Raw genomic sequence first — 19,926 nt, forward strand, 5'->3', positions numbered from 1 at the left:
CATCCAACTGACTGATGACTACGGAGCCCCGCAGGGGACATGGGAGAAAAAAAAATTAAGACGGACTTTTGCGAGATCTCGCAAAACAAACTCGGGATCTCGCAAAACTTTTGCGAGATCTCGCAAAACAAACTCGGGATCTCGCAAAACAAACTCGGGATCTCGCAAAACTTTTGCGAGATCTCGCAAAACTTTTGCGAGATCTCGCAAAACAAACTCGGGATCTCGCAAAACAAACTCGGGATCTCGCAAAACAAACTCGGGATCTCGCAAAACTTTTGCGAGATCTCGCAAAACTTTTAGCCGCATTCTTCCCATTAGCTCGAAGCTAACGGGAGGTCGAGACCTACTACAGCCGGGAGGAACACCGCTTTCCCGGCACATCGTGCCTCAACCGCCCGGTCGGCTTCGAGCCAGCGTCCGAAGAATGCGGCTAAAACGTTTGCGATATCTCTCAAAAGTTTTGCGAGATCCCGAGTTTGTTTTGCGAGATCTCGCAAAAGTCCGTCTTAATTTTTTTTTCTCCCACGTCCCCTGCGGGGCTCCGTAGATGACCACTTTGCACATCACGTACCATTAACCAAATGATGACAATGAAAAAACATCAGCATGACAATATCAGTCACATTATTGTCATTTCTTTTTTCTGAAACACGCCTGTTGTTAAAAAAAAAAATTTAAATGGAAATTGAGGTTTGGCCATCAAAATGATGGTTCTCTACTTCAAGAGAACCATCAAATCCACTTTTTATCAAATTAAATATTCTCAAATTTAAAGATTTGGTTGATCTCAGAACTGCGCAAACAATGTACAAAGCAGCAAATAAATCTTTGCCCCACAACATTCAGAACTTGTTCCAAATAAGACCAAATACTCCTGACCTGAGAGGAATCCTTATGTTCAGCAAGCCAGTAGTAAGGACAAATGTAAAATATCAGAGCATTACAGTCAGAGGAGTTAGTGTGTGCAACACCTGTACAGATGAAATCAAGACAAGTACATCAATACAAAAATTCACACGATTGTTCAAAAAAATAAATTGCATGAATATAGGAAATCTTCCTCTCAGTGACTGAGTTGTCTCATTGTGTGTTTATTAAGGTGTTTGTCACATAGATATAAAACAAGCTCAGAGATTAAGAGGTGTTATAGACAGGGTGATTCGTTTATGTAAAAATGTAGTTTGTTGTTGTTTTGGTTTACGTGCTGAAAATGGTTTTATTTGTGTATGTTCAATGTGTTAGACTTGTACATAGTTAACCATATATGATCAAATAATGTTGAATCCTGGATATGGATTTGTAAGCAATGAAATTTGAAATAAGGGGGTAGGAACAAGAAAGGTGTAAACTTCATCCTTTTCGAGCACACGCATTCTGTAGACAAAGATATCTACATGAAAACTTGATGATTTTTAAGTTTTGTTGTTTTTCTGTTGTTATTTCAATTATATGCATGTTCGAAATAAAATTATATCTATCTATGAAGCACACTGACTGTGTTTTAAAGCGATGTGGTCAACAGGTTTGCCACACCTCGGTGCGCGTTGTTGTTTTAACCTTTTTTTATGTGTAATCGTTCTGGTTCGGCTGCATTTTTTTCCGAGGTATCTGAGTAATGCACGATGCACATGCAGCACTTCACAACAAGACTTCCAGCTTTAACAGGTAAGATTTTTTGGTTGCTAGTAAAAATGGAAATTTATCATCAAAACAGTGAGAGGTGTGAGATTATATCAAACAGCTAGAACAGAGAAGAAATCATTTTTATCGTATTTTTAAAAAATATATTTTCCGAGTTGTAAAAAGCTACGTTTGGAAGATGACTTGTAAATGTCTGCAAAAACTTGCAGATCTAACATAAAAATGATCTGTTCTGTCTTTCAGCTGAAAGATGTAAACTAATGTAATCATTCTGGTCTTTTAACAAACATTTATGGTCACTGAGTATTTTAAAAACATGTTTATTATTTCTAACTAACATTTTGTAACTGATGCATGTGGCACGAGTTTGTGTGTCTTTTTTTCTCCTTCTGTAAAAGTTATATTTTTAAAGTGCATACAATTCTAACTCAGTGTGGGAAAAGTAAATTACACGATTGTGCAATCCCACTTGGAGAAAAACACAACACTAGTTGTTTGACTCGTGAATGATTTACAGAGCTGAGCTACCTCGCCCTTGTTCTTGATACAACTGTGTGGCTTCCAGGTAAATGCATTGCTGAGGTGTGGTTAACAACATGGTAAAAAAATTTATACACACAGTTTAACACGACCCAATGTTGCTGTTAACAAATCCATTTACTGATTGCACTGCCTTTGTTCCGATCTAAGAGTGGTTATAAAACGGACATTTTCGTAATCTTTGGGGAAATTTCTAAATACGCTGATTTAATTGTGTTTTATTTTTGGAAAAAATTTCAGTGAATTATTTTAGTCTTGGTAGCCAGAATCGGTCTGCTCCTGGCTTGCCGCCCGGCTCACAATGCACCCGACCCCTACGGCACCTCCTGTGGGTGGTGGGCCTACAGGAGGATGGGCCCATGTCCCCTTTTCTGGCTGTGCCCAGCCAGCCCCATGGACTCGCCCTTGGGCACTGTCCCCAGGCCTGGCTCCAGGGTGGGGCCCCAGTTACCCTATCCCAGGCAGGGCGAACTGTTCCCTTGATGGTCTTGTCATAGGGATCTTCTGAATCGCTCTTTGTCTGGTCCCTCACCCAAGACCAATTTGCCATGGGAGACCCTACAAGGGGGCAGAAGCCCCCAGACAACATAGCCCCTGGGATCCCTGAGACACACAAACCCCTCCACTACGATAAGGTAGCAATTCGGGGAGGGGATCTTCTCACCCTATCTCCCTTAGAGATGGGGTGAGAAGTTTGGCCATCCGGGAGGGGCTCAGAGTAGAGCCGCTACTCCTCCACTTTGAAAGGAGGCAGCTGAGGTGGTTCGGGCATCTGACAAGGATGCCTCCTGGGCGCCTCCTGGGTGAGGTGTTCTGAGCATGTCCCACCGGGAGGAGGCCCCGGGGCAGACCCAGGACATGCTGGAGAGATTATATCTCTCAGCTGGCCTGGGAACGCCTTGGTGTTCCCCCGGATAAGCTGGAGGAGGTGGCTGGGGAGAGGGAGGTCTGGGCTTCTCTGCTTGGGCTGCTGCCCCCGCGACCCGGCCCTGGATAAATGGAAGAAAATGGATGGATGGATGGATGGATGGATGGATGGATGGATGGATGGAGGGCTGAATTATTTTAGTTCACTAATTCTAGGAGGTCAGAGTTCAGAGTTGTGATGTCATCAGTAAGCGCAGAAGAAGAAAAAACAGTGTTGGAGAACATTGTTTGGTGATGATATGCTGCCTTTAAACTCCAAACCTGAAGTGAGGAGAATAAAGAGAATGGAGTCATGTCTCTCTGAGTGTGCAACACTTAGATATCACTCATCAAAACAACACAGTCAAAGTTGCATTTAGTGTATGCAATACTATGAGGTCATAAATATTTGATCTTCATACAAATGAAATAGCTGTCGAGCTGGGATTTAAAGATTTATTTTATAGAGATTTGCCTTTGGTCCAGTGCCATCCCAGTAATTCTTCTATTCTTCCTACTCCTTTTTTAACTTGCAAGCATCTTCACTTAGTGTACATTAGATACCTTTTGATGTTCAATTCAATTCAATTCAATTTTATTTATATAGTAAGAGCAGTTGCTTCAAGGTGTTTTGTACTGTAAAGCAAACGACTCTAGAATAATAGAGAGAAAACCCCAACAATCAGATGACCTCCTGTGAGTAAGCACTTTGCAACAGTGAGAAGAAAAACTCCCTTTTAACAAGAAATCTCCAGCAGAGCTGTGCTCAGGGAGGGGCAGCTACCTGGGTGTGAGGGAAGTCACATGACATTTAGAAAACAAAACTTCTTTGTCTTGTTAAATCAGCCTCTTAATGAGGAATATGTGCTAAAGGTGAAGGTTTTGCATTAGGTGTTCAGCTTGGTACTGATTTCCATGTATTAACAGGTACAGTAACCAGTCAACAACAATGACAGCCAACTGGAATACTGGCCTCTTTGGCTGTTGTGACGACATAAAATCTTGTAAGCAACCAAATTTTTTTATTTATATTTCCCTTTTATCATCATATGCTGCATTTAGATAATGTAGTAAAACATAAATAAACATAAATATTATTTCCAGGCTGCTATGGTTTCTGGTGTTGCCCTTGCCTCGCCTGTACCGTTGCAGGAATGTTTGAAGAGAACCGCTGTCTCCCATTATGTGACATCTGCAGCCCCGCTGTGTTATCAGCCTTTGGGATACCCCTGTTTGTGCCTCCTGCCGCCTTGGGTCTGAGGGTTGGTGTTCGACACAAATATGGCATCCAGGTACAACCCTATAACACTTATTAATAAAAATATTATTATGACAGTCAGATGTTTTAAATTACTAACTAACAAACGGTACAAGTAGTAAAATGAGTATAGTTACAGAATATTTCTCTACAGGGTTCTATCTGTAAGGACATCGCCACTTCCTGCGTCTGTATGTGGTGCACATGGTGCCAGTTGCATCGCGAGTTAAAAATTCGCAAACAGGGCAACCAGGTCGTCAACATGCAGCCCACACCCACTGGGAAAAATTGAGAGTTTGTTATGGCTTCGTGCTGAGGTTGCTCCTCGTTGGTGTGATCTGTCCTCTAAGATCAGTTATGTTTGTCTAATTGATATTTGGTTATGACGGTCATGCTTTTGACCTTTTTTTTCCCTCTAAGGATTTCTACTGTGATACACTCAAGACAAGCATCGTATGTTTTATATATGCATGGTTTTCATTGCCTCTCTGAGCTAGCTCGTGACATGTAAGTTAATTGTTTTAATGCTACAATAATGATGATCATGACAATTGAGAAAGTGGGAGATCAATGACCCTCAAACACATCTACAAAAATAAAAGTGAACTCTACTAAGTTCTTAAATCTCTGTGTGAATCTGTAACTTTTTTAGACATACTTTTACATATACAAAGTTAGTATCTCAAACTAAATTCTGAATAAATTCATCCATCTAACCCAAAAGTCCTGTTACATGAAAAACAAAACATGCTGTAAACAAGATCAGCCCACAGTCACGGGTAATGTTGTCGTAATGTTATGCAAATGTGAAAAATACCTAAATGGAAATGTTCTATTTCAATACTTTTTCTAAGAGATCATGAACAGAGATGGACAGTAACGCGTAATTACTGTAATCTGATTACTTTTTAAAAGTAAGGGATTACTATCGCAAAAACGGTAATTAGATTACCGTTACTTTCCCGTAGGAACGCTGCGTTACTTCGTTACTAAAACCGTGATTTTTTTGCGAGAATGTCTCATGACAGTGACGTAAGCGAGTGCGACGTTGGTGACAACAGCTGTGTGCAGATCAACAATGGATCATATATCGAGTGCAGAGAGAGTATGAGCGTGCAGCGTTTAAAGCGTGGAAGTACTGACCTTACTTTGAGTTTGATTCCATAAAAAGTGACAAAAACATTAGTGTCCGTTGTGCGTGGGAAGAAAACTTCTTTTTACAGCGAAAAAAACCCTAAACAAGCACCGAGTAGCTACGATGTAATGGGAAATTCACAGAGAAACTCGCGGATTCTTCCACTGACCGCAGCACACCTGCACCAGGGTAAACCTCCGCCTACCCCACTCCTGCTTTACAGGTGAAAATAGAGCAAAAGGACCGCTAATCTTTGACTTTATTTATTTTCTGCTGTGTTTTACTTGCATCTATTTAAAAGACTGAGTGTAAACACACAAAAATATTTTATTTTATGTGCTGGAATGTTCAGAAAATAGGTTTAAATGTTAAACTAATTTCTTCAAGTCAGAGAATTTTGCATATAATTAAATTTTTACTTGATGCATAAAGTTAAAAGATTAAAACTAATAAAACAAGTTTTAAAAAAAGAGACTTTTCCATTTGATTACATTTTGTATGATGGATTATGCAGAAAAAGTAGAATTGGGCTGAAAGATCTATCACTTTATCACCTATTCAGGTTGTAAATCGTGTTTTTAAAAAGTAACTAAGTAACTAAGTAATTAATTACTTTTGAAAATAAGTAATCAGTAAAGTAACAGGATTACTTTTGGGGGGGAAGTAATCAGTAATTAGTTACTGATTACTTTTTTCAAGTAACTTGACCAACACTGATCATGAATATCAATTTGTCCGTGATGCTATGATTTTCATGATTTCTTGAGATCTGTTTAATCCCACCATATGAATCTATGATGTTGTCACAAGCAAGGAAGCAATGCTTGTCTTTCTGTAAAAAGTCACCGATGCACCCATGAACATGGTTGGCTTGGTGGGCTTCCAGCTGAGAGCAGATCTTCAGAGGAGAACAACGGCAATGTTGGATTCAAATGAGTCCACAATTACAGTATGATCTGCAAACATACAGACATAATGCATCATTACACATTTTGTACACAGTCTCTAGAGTGTTGTTGTATACATTGTGTGACAGTGAGTGGCCTGATCGGTTTTAAACTCAGAACAACAAACACTTACAGCAGAACAAAAATAAACTGATAACCACTAGATTACTGTGATTCAGAGTTTGTGTCACTGTGATTACACCTAGGTACTCAAATACAACTGCCACAGCCACAAGGTAGGTAAAATGACTGGTGAATTAGCTTTACCTGCTGATAATTATTACCATTCCTAATCTACACTGATGCCCCCCATAAATGCACTATAAACACCCTATGGACGTAACCTTACACCAAGGTCAACTTGACTATTTTATGCTTGCTTACCTGCAAACATACAGAAATCGCGCATTGTTGCACATTCTGTACACAATCTCTAGACTTTTGTATAACAGTGAATGGCCTGGCCTCTTTACTCCAACTTGATCTGATCTTTTAGGATATACTCCCTCTTGTGGTGTAATGTAGGCATAGCCGCTCTTAATAGAAGAGAATAAACCTTTATTATCCTGCGAACGAGAAGTTTGGGTGTTACACTGCTTTTACAGGAAGGGGAATATAAAATATAGAAGGAAGAAAAAAAGTGGTCCATATACATAAGCAACTGAAGTTATACAGGTAACAATGTACAGAAATATGTATAAACATATTCCTACACTGTGGGTGTGAAAGTCTACTGCTGAATGAGCAGCTCAGTGCTCATGCAGGGGATGGGAGGTATTGTCCACGATGGATATCAGCTTAGACAACATCCTCTCCTCCCCAACCTGCTCGATGGACTTCAGCGGACAGTCCAGGACAGATCTGGTCCTCCTGACCAGTTTGTTGAGTCTCCCCATCCCTCTCTGCCATTCCATATTTTACAGTGTCGTAAAAAGTCCTTAGAAGAGTACTTACAGTACTATGTCTCACTGGAGAGCGCACATTATTTTGTGACAATAAAATAACATTTTAAAAACACAAACATTATAATGAATTGATGCAGGTTCCCAAACTTTTTTTGGTATGTATATATATATATATATATATATATATATATATATATATATATATATATATATCCCTCATCCTATTCATGTAGCCCATTCCGCCAGGGTTACATGCGTAGTAGCATTCCAACAACGCCCTGTTTTCGTCTCTTGCCCACCGATGCCTTCTTGTTCCAGTAGCCCACTACTGGTGCCCTGGTTCCTCAACACCTGACGCGGACCTTGTTGATCCGAGCGACGTCCAAGCCGGCATGCCTTCATATTTATCTGTCCCGCTCATGTCTGCGGTAGGCTTGCTTAGCATAGGGGGTCTAGCCTTAGGACCCTTACTGGATACAGACGCCCCAGGCGGGAATCGAACTTGCGATCTTCTGCTCCAAAGGCGTGTAGTCTAACCACCAGCTTTGTCCTACCAGTGGCTGGACAAAGCTGGACTGAAAGACAGCACAGAGGCACTAATCATGGCAGCACAGGAACAAGTACTAAGCACAAGATCCATAGAGGCTGGGGTCTATCACACCAGGCAAGACCCCAGGTGCAGGCTGTGTAAAGATGCCCCAGAGACAATCCAGCACATAACAGCAGGATGTAAGATGCTAGCAGGCAGGGCATACATGGAACGCCATAACCAAGTGGCCGGCATAGTGTACAGGAACATCTGTGCCGAGTATAACCTAGAAGTCCCGAGGTCGAAATGGGAGACGCCCCCAAGGGTGATGGAGAATGACCGAGCTAAGATCCTGTGGGACTTCCAGATACAGACGGACAAAATGGTGGTGGCTAACCAACCGGACATAGTGGTGGTAGACAAACAGAAGAAGACGGCCGTAGTGATCGATGTAGCGGTTCCGAATGACAGCAACATCAGGAAGAAGGAACACGAGAAGCTGGAGAAATACCAAGGGCTCAGAGAAGAGCTCGAGAGGATGTGGAGGGTGAAGGTGACGGTGGTCCCCGTGGTAATCGGAGCACTGGGTGCAGTGACTCCCAAGCTAGGCGAGTGGCTCCAGCAGATCCCGGGAATAACATCGGAGATCTCTGTCCAGAAGAGCGCAGTCCTGGGAACAGCTAAGATACTGCGCAGGACCCTCAAGCTCCCAGGCCTCTGGTAGAGGACCCGAGCTTGAAGGATAAACCGCCCACAGGGGCGGGTGGGGAATTTTTTTTTATATATGTGTGTGTGTGTGTGTAGGGACTGGAAAACAGGACGAAGGACATTGATTCTCTACTTGAATTACAAAGCTGACACTGCTTTTGATATGACAGCTAAATGTCTTTATTCAAACTATCAGACCCCTAAAAAGTCTGGAAAAATTTAACGTACCTGTGGATGTTAACAGTCACATCTACGTCACCTGAGACTTGAACATGATCATGAATATTATCAGCAGTTTCTGTTTGTTTTTTAAGAAACACAACAACAATAAAAGGAAACTTTTTTTAAAGTAAATTTCTATGTGTTTTTTGACATTTGAACACACTTAAAACACAAAGAGAAAAGTTCATTAAAAATATAGAGGAACTTCTGGGCATGATCTTTTGATTTCCTTTCTCCGTTTCTATAGTTTCAGGTTTTGCAGCATTTTTGAGTCAAGCCAATGGCAACTCTAAGCCACTCCCATTACAAGGTGCATCTTTTCCTATATTCCTTATCACAGGTGCACACAGAGAGTCCAGCAAGACCAGGTAAGACCTTCCACTTTTCTACAATGAATTTTACATCATTTACCGTTCAGTGTGATTCCTTTATTACTGTGTAATATTGGATGTATAACGCTGTAGGAGATGTGATGACAGAGGGACTAAAATGCATGTAAGTTTATGTAAATGGATACATTCTTAGAAAGAGATGAGTGTTTTTTTTCCTGTTTATTATTGACCCTCTGTATTGGTAACTGTTTATCTGCAAAGGTGAATTATATGCAGGGCTGCAGACTGTAAGCTGTCTTGTGTAGAGGTCAGTTTATATTGAACTGTACTCTCAACCTCGTGACTGTTTAAAATGAACTTGGATGTTTTAGGAAAGTCAGTGTTTTACCTCGTGGTGTTTCTGGTGTTTTTCTGTCTGACGCTGTTTTAATGCTCAATCTTAGTCTTTGGAATCAAGGATGTATAAATCAGATTTAACTGAAGAATTACAGACAATCCACTTTTCATTTCATTTCTCCGAGCCTATAGTTTCAGTTTGTTTGTGTTTATTCAACCATAAAAAGATGCTGCTTCTAATCAAAGGAACTATGTAATTTTCTGAGGTAGTAAGCTTTTTTATTATATGTATATATATTTGAATTGTAGCCAACATACAGTACAGTGTTCTTCTTCTTTCTATTTTTTGTAGTTAATCTTAGCGATCGCTGGAACAAATATTTTAAGAATTTAAGGTTTCTGATGAACAAGCTTTGCTACAAGGTGCTCCAGAATCTAATCTGATCATCTACTGCCTAGACGTCCTACACAACAGACGGTTCTTTCTGCAGATGCATTTCTCTAACTTTGGTTTACCCGCTCCTCTACTTTCACAGAGCAATCCTATAGCATCTTGGCACACAATGGCAGAGAAACCCTTGACAGACTGGGACAGTGGTCTTTGTGACTGCTTTGAGGATGCACGTACTTGTAAGAAGCCAGTTAAATTTGATTGACTCATAAATTGTATTTGTGTTTTCAGGACTACAGGTTTTTTCTCATTTGTATTGTCTTCATCTTTTGAGACTTGTTACCACTTTATTGACGTGTTTCTGTGTTTTTCAGGTTGCTATGGTTTCTGGTGCGGCCCCTGCCTCGCCTGCACTGTTTCAGGAAAATTTGGAGAGAACAGGTGTCTCCCCTTATGTGACATACTTGGTTCTGCTGTATTAGCAGCCTTTGGGATACCTGTTTGTGTTCCACCAGCAGTTTTGTCTGTAAGGGCTGCCATGCGAAACAGATATGGCATCAAGGTATGAAGCGCAAGACGATGACGTACTCTGAACTAAAAGTGGAGAGAAAAAGCAAAGTAATGCTTGTATTCTCTTTCTGCAGGGCTCTCTCTGTAAGGACATCGCAGTTTCCTGTTTCTGCGCCTCATGCTCCTGGTGTCAGATGCACCGTGAGTTAAAGCATCGCAAGAAAACCCCGATTGTAATCACTATAGAGAACAACACTGTTTACAACATGCAGCCTGTTCCAGTTGCCCAACTACCAGTGGCGATGGTGTCTGCACAACCACCCACAGCTGGTTTTGTTGCTTAACCCAGGAGGTGTTATGTGCTCACAGTGGCACTGCTCTGAGTTAGCTTTAATGTATTTATCAGTGAAATCAGAGCCTCTAATAATTTTTAATTGAATTGTATGATCAATTATTTGTATTATTTTCCTAATAATGCAACATTTTTTCCTTTAACAGTTATATTTTGATAAATGATGATGATAGTGAGAGTTGGTGATTCACTATAGTTCTGAGATTCATTTAGTAAAAAATAGTAAAATGACGAAATCAGATACAAAGATGAAATCAAAGTTTCAGGGCTCATTTTTGTAGCTAACTATGGCAAAAGTCCATCATAAAACTTTTCTTTCTGACTTTATACTGATGTTTGATGTCATGCAGTCTGTCCAAATTATTTCCATTTACACAAAGAGAGGAGCTCAGAGTTCCTGCTACAACAAATAAATAAATAAATACAGGTTAGCAGAACACAAAAAACTGAATCTGGAAAAAGAACGAAAAAGCATCAAACTAACCCCAGAGATCCTTGGCTTAGGGGCAGTTAATTTCCTGCTTATACCAGGTAAGCTACCAACAGGTGCTGGCAAGTAATTAGTTCTTTGCTGCCTGTTGAAAGACAAAAACATGGTAGCCAGCAACAGGAAAAAGATTGTAATGACAGGATACAAAGTCCTTTATTTATCCTGTATTTGGGAAATCAGTTTGTTAGAGACAGTACTCTGCTGCCCGTCTAATAATTGGTGCCGAAGGTGGTCAAGTCCCAAATGCCCAAAATAAATGAACCAAAACTTCAAACACAACAAAACACCATGTCTTGTTTCTTTTGCTGAAATACTTCAATAATTAAAGCCCTCTTCAGTCTGTTTCTTCCCTGATTTATATTTAAATGGCCTATTCTGAAACCTGCCACTGGAAAAGAAACGAGAAAGTCAGAAGAATATATTTGAAAATATTTTATCTTTTTGAAATGTCTCTGGAAGCTGCTTCTCAGTAACATGCTTTTCCAATCCAAACTGCTTTTTCTCACTCAAGCTCACAGCTAAATAGTTTCTGCAACATTCATTTCATCTAAAGAGTAAAAATCATTGTTTGAGACAAACTCCAAAGAGCCAGCACTCTGGTCTCAGTAGACACACACTCATTCCTCCCAGCGGGCCACAAACTATCCTGCTCTACAGAATCATATTTTAACATTATCAGCAACTGCCATTCCTGGGATCTGCACCACAAACGCCCGCAACAACTGTGTGGCCCAAGCATGGTGTAGATTGTGCAAGTGTGTGTTGGCATAGGATTTATTTGGTCTGTTGTCTCCACATTTGTCTTCAACCCACTAGCAAATTTTCCTTGCAGTACTTTAGCGATTGACTGAGGAACACCAGTACAACTGGTATACAGCACTAGTGATGGGTCGTTCGCGAACGAAATGGCTCTTAGAGCCGACTCTTTGAAGTGAACGATGCGAGCCGGCTCCTTATTGGGAGCCGTGAGGGTTTTTTTTTTTTCCTTTCTCTCACCCTCTCTCTCGCCCTTTTTTCCACTAAACTCCGCACTTTGCGCTAGGCAGAGGGGGGAGGGGCGTTAGTTACACTCGCAGTAGCACAGGAACAGAGCCAGAGAGAAAGAGAGCGAGGGACAACAACGTCACATTAGAAAGGTATAGTAATCATCCACTATTTTCAGTTGCAGATGATAAAGGATTCAGAAATCATGCAGGCCCATATGACAGAGAATGTGCATCTTATTTTGTTTTAATATTTTAATTTATATTTAATTGTGTTGTGGTTTGCAGTGTTTTGAGTTGTTTCAAGTTAAATTTGTTTAAAAGGAAAAAGCTGAAAATTTAAATAGTTAAAAATTTAAAATGTAAATAGTTGTTTTTTGTATTATATGATTTATTTATTACATTTTATGGGGAGTGAATAAATAAAGTATATTTATGGTGGCCCTTAAAGACAAAGTACGTACAACTCCAAAACACGTACAAACTCCAAAACACGTAAAAACTCAGAAGCACGTACAAACTCAGAATCACGTACAAAAGACAACAGAAGTGCTCCAGGATGCTAGGGCGCAGTGTCGAGCTTTTGTTACCTAGTGGCTACACAAGCCAGCAAGTATCAACAACCGGATTTGGTGTGTGGTAGTAACAGGTAAATGAACTTTTTTTTTTTTTTTAATTATTTGAATAAATATGAGTGCTTGTCTATAAATACACAAACAATACACACATGCTTTCAATTGTGTAATTTAAGTGATCTGGGTAGCTCTGTTTTGGAAGTTCAGTAAATGCTAGAAATGTGTTTTGGAGTTTGTATATGCTTTAGAGTTTGTACGTGCATATATAAACATATATAAATCAAACCACTTTTTTTAACATTAGTAATTCCTTTTCTGCATAATTTTATATTATTGTTAATGATTAAATAATTAAAGCAACAAAACAGCCTGAAGAGCCGGTTCGGAGCCGAAAGAGCCGGCTCTTTTTAGTGAGCCGAGTCAAAAGAGCCGGATCTCTAAACAGAGCCGGAAATCCCATCACTATACAGCACTGCCAGTCACAACAACTCCTCCTAGGGCTTTCATTGTAAGCTCTATCAATATCATTTCATCTAAAGAGTAAAAATCATTGTTTGAGACAAACTCCAAAGAGCCAGCACTCTGGTCTCAGTAGACACACACTCATTCCTCCCAGCGGGCCACAAACTATCCTGCTCTACAGAATCATATTTTAACATTATCAGCAACTGCCATTCCTGGGATCTGCACCACAAACGCCCGCAACAACTGTGTGGCCCAAGCATGGTGTAGATTGTGCAAGTGTGTGTTGGCATAGGATTTATTTGGTCTGTTGTCTCCACATTTGTCTTCAACCCACTAGCAAATTTTCCTTGCAGTACTTTAGCGATTGACTGAGGAACACCAGTACAACTGGTATACAGCACTAGTGATGGGTCGTTCGCGAACGAAATGGCTCTTAGAGCCGACTCTTTGAAGTGAACGATGCGAGCCGGCTCCTTATTGGGAGCCGTGAGGGTTTTTTTTTTTTCCTTTCTCTCACCCTCTCTCTCGCCCTTTTTTCCACTAAACTCCGCACTTTGCGCTAGGCAGAGGGGGGAGGGGCGTTAGTTACACTCGCAGTAGCACAGGAACAGAGCCAGAGAGAAAGAGAGCGAGGGACAACAACGTCACATTAGAAAGGTATAGTAATCATCCACTATTTTCAGTTGCAGATGATAAAGGATTCAGAAATCATGCAGGCCCATATGACAGAGAATGTGCATCTTATTTTGTTTTAATATTTTAATTTATATTTAATTGTGTTGTGGTTTGCAGTGTTTTGAGTTGTTTCAAGTTAAATTTGTTTAAAAGGAAAAAACTGAAAATTTAAATAGTTAAAAATTTAAAATGTAAATAGTTGTTTTTTGTATTATATGATTTATTTATTACATTTTATGGGGAGTGAATAAATAAAGTATATTTATGGTGGCCCTTAAAGACAAAGTACGTACAACTCCAAAACACGTACAAACTCCAAAACACGTAAAAACTCAGAAGCACGTACAAACTCAGAATCACGTACAAAAGACAACAGAAGTGCTCCAGGATGCTAGGGCGCAGTGTCGAGCTTTTGTTACCTAGTGGCTACACAAGCCAGCAAGTATCAACAACCGGATTTGGTGTGTGGTAGTAACAGGTAAATGAACTTTTTTTTTTTTTTAATTATTTGAATAAATATGAGTGCTTGTCTATAAATACACAAACAATACACACATGCTTTCAATTGTGTAATTTAAGTGATCTGGGTAGCTCTGTTTTGGAAGTTCAGTAAATGCTAGAAATGTGTTTTGGAGTTTGTATATGCTTTAGAGTTTGTACGTGCATATATAAACATATATAAATCAAACCACTTTTTTTAACATTAGTAATTCCTTTTCTGCATAATTTTATATTATTGTTAATGATTAAATAATTAAAGCAACAAAACAGCCTGAAGAGCCGGTTCGGAGCCGAAAGAGCCGGCTCTTTTTAGTGAGCCGAGTCAAAAGAGCCGGATCTCTAAACAGAGCCGGAAATCCCATCACTATACAGCACTGCCAGTCACAACAACTCCTCCTAGGGCTTTCATTGTAAGCTCTATCAATGTACACGCCTTGCCCTACATTGAATGGAGGCCCAGGTATAAGGAGTTGTTATCAGTCACTATTTTAATATATTTGATTAAAACCCAAGCAAAGCAGGAGCCAATGGTATAGGGCTGAGTGTTGGTCAAGTTACTTGAAGAAAGTAATATAACTAATTACTGATTACTTCCCCCAAAAAGGAATCCTGTTACTTTACTGATTACTTGTTTTCAAAAGTAATTAGTTACTTAGTTACTTTTTAAAAACATGATTTACAACCTGAATATGTAATAAAAAAATAGACCTTTCAGTCCAATTCTACTTTTTCTGCACAATCCATCATATAAAATTTAATAAAATGAAGTCTCTTTTTAAAACTTGTTTTATTAGTTTTAATCTTTTAACTTTATGCATCAAGCAAAAATTTAATTATATGCAACATTCTCTGACTGGAAGAAATTTGTTTAACATTTAAACCTATTTTCTGCACATTCCAGCACATAAAATAAAATCTTTTTGTGTGTTTACACTCAGTCTTTTAAATAGATGCACGTAAAAAAAACAGCAGAAAATAAATAAAATCAAAGACTCAGCAGTCCTGTTGCTCTATTTTCACCTGTATAGCAGGAGTGGGGCAGGCGGAGGTTTACCCTGGTGCAGGTGTGCCGTAGCCGTCATGTTAGTGGAAGAATCCGGGAGTTCCTCTGTGAACGTCACATTCCCGTGGCAGCGCACTCGGTGCTTGCTCGGAAGTTTAGGTGTTTTTTCGCTGTAAAAAGAAGTTTTCTTCCCACGCAGTGAACAGCGGACACTAATGTTTTTATCACTTTTTACGGAATCAAACTCAAAGTCAGGTCAGTACTTCCACACATTAAACGCTGCACGCTCATACTCTCTCCTGCACTTGTTAAATTATTCATTTTTGTTGCACACACAGCTGTTGCCACGAACGTCGCACTCGCTTACGTCATTGTCATGAGACACTCTCGCAAACAAATCACGGTTTTAGTAACGCAGCGTTCCTACGGGAAAGTAACAGTAATCTAATTACCTTTTTTGCAATAGTAATCCCTTACTTTACTCATTACTTGAAAAAAGTAATCGGATTACATTAATAGTAATGCGTTACTGCCCATAGGGCAGCTCTGATAGGGCCTACAGGGCGAGTGATGCCAATGTGTTTGTGGTGCAGACCCAAAAGAAAACATGGAAGACAAAACCAAGGTTTAAAAAAAAAAAAAAGAAAAGCTATTTATTTAGGCTGATAGCGAAAACAAAACTGAAGGCAAAACATGACATAAACACAAATCTGAACAAGAGCATGCAAGACTATGACGTGGGCAAACCAAAACATGAACATGAACCTGAACACAAGCATAAAAAAACAGAGAGACGGAGTGAGCTTGCTTTAAGTTTTCTTCACAGTGGCTTTAAGAAGGAAGAAGTTAAACCTTTGATGACTTTAAGTCTAAAAAAACTAAACTGACCCGTACAGCATGTCTGTTGTATCTTCTTAACAGTCACATCTAGGTCAGGGTCACACCCTGAGACTTCAAGGATCCTTCAGACAAAAGACAAACATGATAGTGACTATTATTAGCTTCTGTTTCAAATAATAAATGAAGAACATTTTGTTGTTTCTGTATTTTAATCAGCAGTAGAAGAACAATAAAATTTAATTTATGAGACAATTTGACATAAAAACTTTTTTTATACATATTTGATTTTATGTTTAAATGCTTTTGTAAAACATCCTTTATGAGTCATGTCGCTCATGCATTTGTTTGTATGTTTAAAATGAACTTGGATGCAATAAAAACATAAGATTAAAACTTCTCTCTATTAAAGAAACATAGTGGATCTTCTTGGAGAGCACTTTTGATTTCCTTACTCCGTTCATCTAGTTTCAGGTTTTGCAGCATTTTGCGTTGAGCATATGGCAACTCTGTGCCACTCCAACTCCAAGGTGCAGACTTTTATTTATTCCTTTTCACAGGTGCACACAGGGTGTCCAGCAAGACAGGGTAAGACCTTCCACTTTTATACAAGGACTTTTACATCATCTATGTATTTTACATCTAATGTTGTAGGTTATTTAATTATTTAAAAAAAAAGAATCAAATGTATGTAACCGTATGAAAATGATACATTCTTAGAGATTCTTCTGTTTATTTGCATTTATATAGCGCTTTTTGAGACCCTCAAAGTGCTTTACATTCACATTCGCACACTGGTGGAGGCAGCTACAGTTGTAGCCACAGCTGCCCTGGGGCAGACTGACAGGCTGCCATATCGCGCCATCGGCCCCTCTGGCCATCACTAGTAGGCAGTAGGTGAAGTGTCTTGCCCAAGGACACAACGACCAAGACTGTCTAAGCCGGGGCTTAGACACAAAGCGCTGCACACAGAGATTAAAATAAACAGTACGATAAATAGCAATATACACAATATAGAGTTTAAATGTAAATTAAAATATAAAAATGTAAAAAGCATTGGTCAACAGAAAGCTTGTTTAAACAGTAAAGTTTTTAACTGTTTTTTAAAGGATTCCACAGTCACCTCTGTCAGTCACCTCACCCCGGTCTGTGAAGGCTGCTGGTTGAAGAGTAGCAATATTGATCCCTAGTCTGAAATTACTCTAAATTTATTTTTATCAATAAACAACCCTTTAGGAAATGTCCTGCAGGTCTATAAAACACTTACTTGTCTGTTCTATGCTGAATATGCTATGTTGGTGTGGATATGAGTGTGTCCTTACTTGTTATGGAAGTAATGCTAATTCCCTGTCGATGTAAGCTATTCCGAGTTGTATTTTCACTGTGACTGTGCACAAGGGTTGGACATGGTGTGATTTCTGAGAACAGGAACATAAAAACAATAACAAGATATTACAATGCAAATAAGAAATATTTGTATTGTATAGGTCAGAGCAACAGGCCCCACACATGGTAAATGGTCTTGTTCTTATGTAATGCTTTTCTACTCTGAGCACTCAAAGCACTTTACACAGCTTGCCTCATTCATCCATTCACACCAGTAATTTTTTTAAATGCTCTTTCTATGTAAGTGCTTTCTATCTAACATTCACATGCATGCATATTCCAATGGGTGCATTGGAGAGCAACTTGGGATTATATCTCGTCAAGGACACTTGGCATGCAGACTGGAGCACACGGAGATCGAACTGCCCACCTGAGCTACAGCTACCCCTACATTCACACTACAGTCCTGTTAAGGAGATGCTTTCTCCTTATTGTGCTAAGAATGCAAAGATATATTAAAAACAGTTCTTAAATACACCACAAGATGGTGGACCAACACAAGTAATGAAACAGGCAGTTTTCAATAGTCAACATTTCAGTTACCGTCTGTGCACCAGGAGTTCTTTACCACCTCTGCACACAAGAAACTCTTCAAGCTACAATAAATACTGATGTAAAGAACTAAACCCTGAACAAGGGCGGAAACGATCAAATAATCAGTCAACTATGGGTTAAGAAAGGTTTGAGCAGAAGAACCAAAGGAATTTGTTATCTGGAATGTTTACGCTGATGATGATCTCACTCCTGACAGAAATTGAGGCTGTCAGGCTTTTAAAGAAAATACAGAAGACATTAGCTAAGTCAGATTTACAGCTACACAAAACTGCCAGCTGACGACCTGGCAAAGGTCTTCAGACACAAACATAGGAACATATTCTTCACCTCTTCAGCATGGCCTTGGACTAAGCTGGATCCTTGAATATGAGACCTTAATCTTCCAGGCTTCTAAGCAAGAACGGTCCTTCATTTATCAGGCGCATCCTCTATAGCTGTACATCACTGTACAGTGCAATTCCCTCATCCAAGACCTTAACTCTGATCCATGTGACTGCCAAAGAAAAGAAATGGAATGCACAGAAAGATTCCCTTTAGAGGTCGAACTCCTGTACATACCCAGACCTTATATCTCATTGCCTCTGTTCTCAATGCAGCAACAAGAGCATTGTTTCTTCTCAGATGAGTTGTTGATTGAAATTACAGCTTTCATCAACCCTTGCTCTTAATGGAGACGGACACTGCTACATTGGATTCATCATGGTAAAAGCCAAGCTGGTGCCTTGATGAGGCTTGAGTTGCATGCTTAGTACTACACCAATGACTCTTCACAAAGGTTTTAAATGTATGTACCCAAAAAAGTCTCAAGAATTAGTACTTCCACTACACAGACTCAGTGGCACCATGTTTCAAAGGATCACAATTTAGCTAACATTCAGCAGGGCAAATAACAGCAAGTAAATACATGAGAAGTACACCAGCAAGTACACCAAGACAAGTTTTTCACTCATCCTTGGTTCCTGAAGTTCTAACAGCAGCTATTTACATCTGAGATATGAAGTATGTTTGATCTGGTCAAACCAGAACATGATGCCGAGATCTGCCCATTGATCAGTGTTTTCACAACTGGTGGTTTTTATCTTTGCTTTGTGTTGTTGGCTTTGCGTTCATACCTAAATACTAAGAGAAAGAACATGTGTGTCTTCATTTGGACAGGGACTAGTGTTGGTGTGTGGGGCTGTAGCCACAGGTTTATAATGTTAATTGGCAATTATGAGACAGTGTTTCAAATAATTTTATACAGGACAGCAACAACGGGTAGTGCGATATGTCTTTCTCATGGGTGTAATAAGTAACATACTGCACTACTTTTAAGAAAAGTGTTCTGTGTAATATGTGTAACAACTTTACTTTTCTTTTTTGGAGTTATGACCCCAACACTGATCACAACAAAGAGGGAAAACAACATTCACAAACATTTGACCACGCACTGTGTAATTAATTTGCATGAATGTAATGTCGTTGATATGCTACTTGGAGATGGTGGTGACTCTCAAACTGGAGCAAATGAGAATCAATAAGGATTTGAATCGATGAGGGATATCAATGTTGAAATACGAATCAATAAATCCTGATCAATTCCCTACGTGTGTAACACTGGCATGGTGTGGTCACATATGTATCAAAGTTACAGATCGGCATTTTGAGGATTCTTAACATAAGAAGAAAAACATGATAATGATAATTATTAGTTCCTGTTCCAAAAAGCAACTGAATAACACTTAACTGTTTTTTTTTCTTT

The 19,926-nt window shown here is 39.5% G+C and overlaps 2 protein-coding genes across 3 annotated transcripts; both read left to right on the forward strand.

Moving 5' to 3' along the window:
- The first annotated feature begins 1,593 nt into the window (after positions 1–1,593).
- LOC146499809 (cornifelin-like) lies at positions 1,594–5,239 on the forward strand. Its single transcript, XM_085139095.1, has 4 exons — positions 1,594–1,668; positions 4,018–4,094; positions 4,195–4,382; positions 4,503–5,239. The coding sequence occupies exons 1-4, from the start codon at positions 1,619–1,621 to the stop codon at positions 4,638–4,640; spliced, it is 453 nt and encodes a 150-aa protein (XP_084995221.1). The 5' UTR covers positions 1,594–1,618; the 3' UTR covers positions 4,641–5,239.
- Positions 5,240–8,969: 3,730 nt separating this feature from the next.
- On the forward strand, positions 8,970–19,246 carry LOC146499810 (cornifelin-like). 2 transcript variants are annotated; one of them, XM_085138594.1, is made up of 4 exons: positions 8,970–9,162; positions 9,999–10,092; positions 10,228–10,415; positions 10,498–19,246. In XM_085138594.1, the coding sequence occupies exons 2-4, from the start codon at positions 10,026–10,028 to the stop codon at positions 10,705–10,707; spliced, it is 465 nt and encodes a 154-aa protein (XP_084994720.1). In that variant the 5' UTR covers positions 8,970–9,162; positions 9,999–10,025; the 3' UTR covers positions 10,708–19,246. The 2 variants fall into 2 exon arrangements, with proteins under 2 accessions (XP_084994720.1, XP_084994717.1); XM_085138591.1 differs by having other exon boundaries at positions 8,970–10,092.
- Positions 19,247–19,926: the final 680 nt, after the last annotated feature.

Source organism: Neolamprologus multifasciatus, chromosome 17, assembly GCF_963576455.1.
Source record: "Neolamprologus multifasciatus chromosome 17, fNeoMul1.2, whole genome shotgun sequence".
NCBI classification, from domain to species: Eukaryota; Metazoa; Chordata; class Actinopteri; order Cichliformes; family Cichlidae; genus Neolamprologus; species Neolamprologus multifasciatus.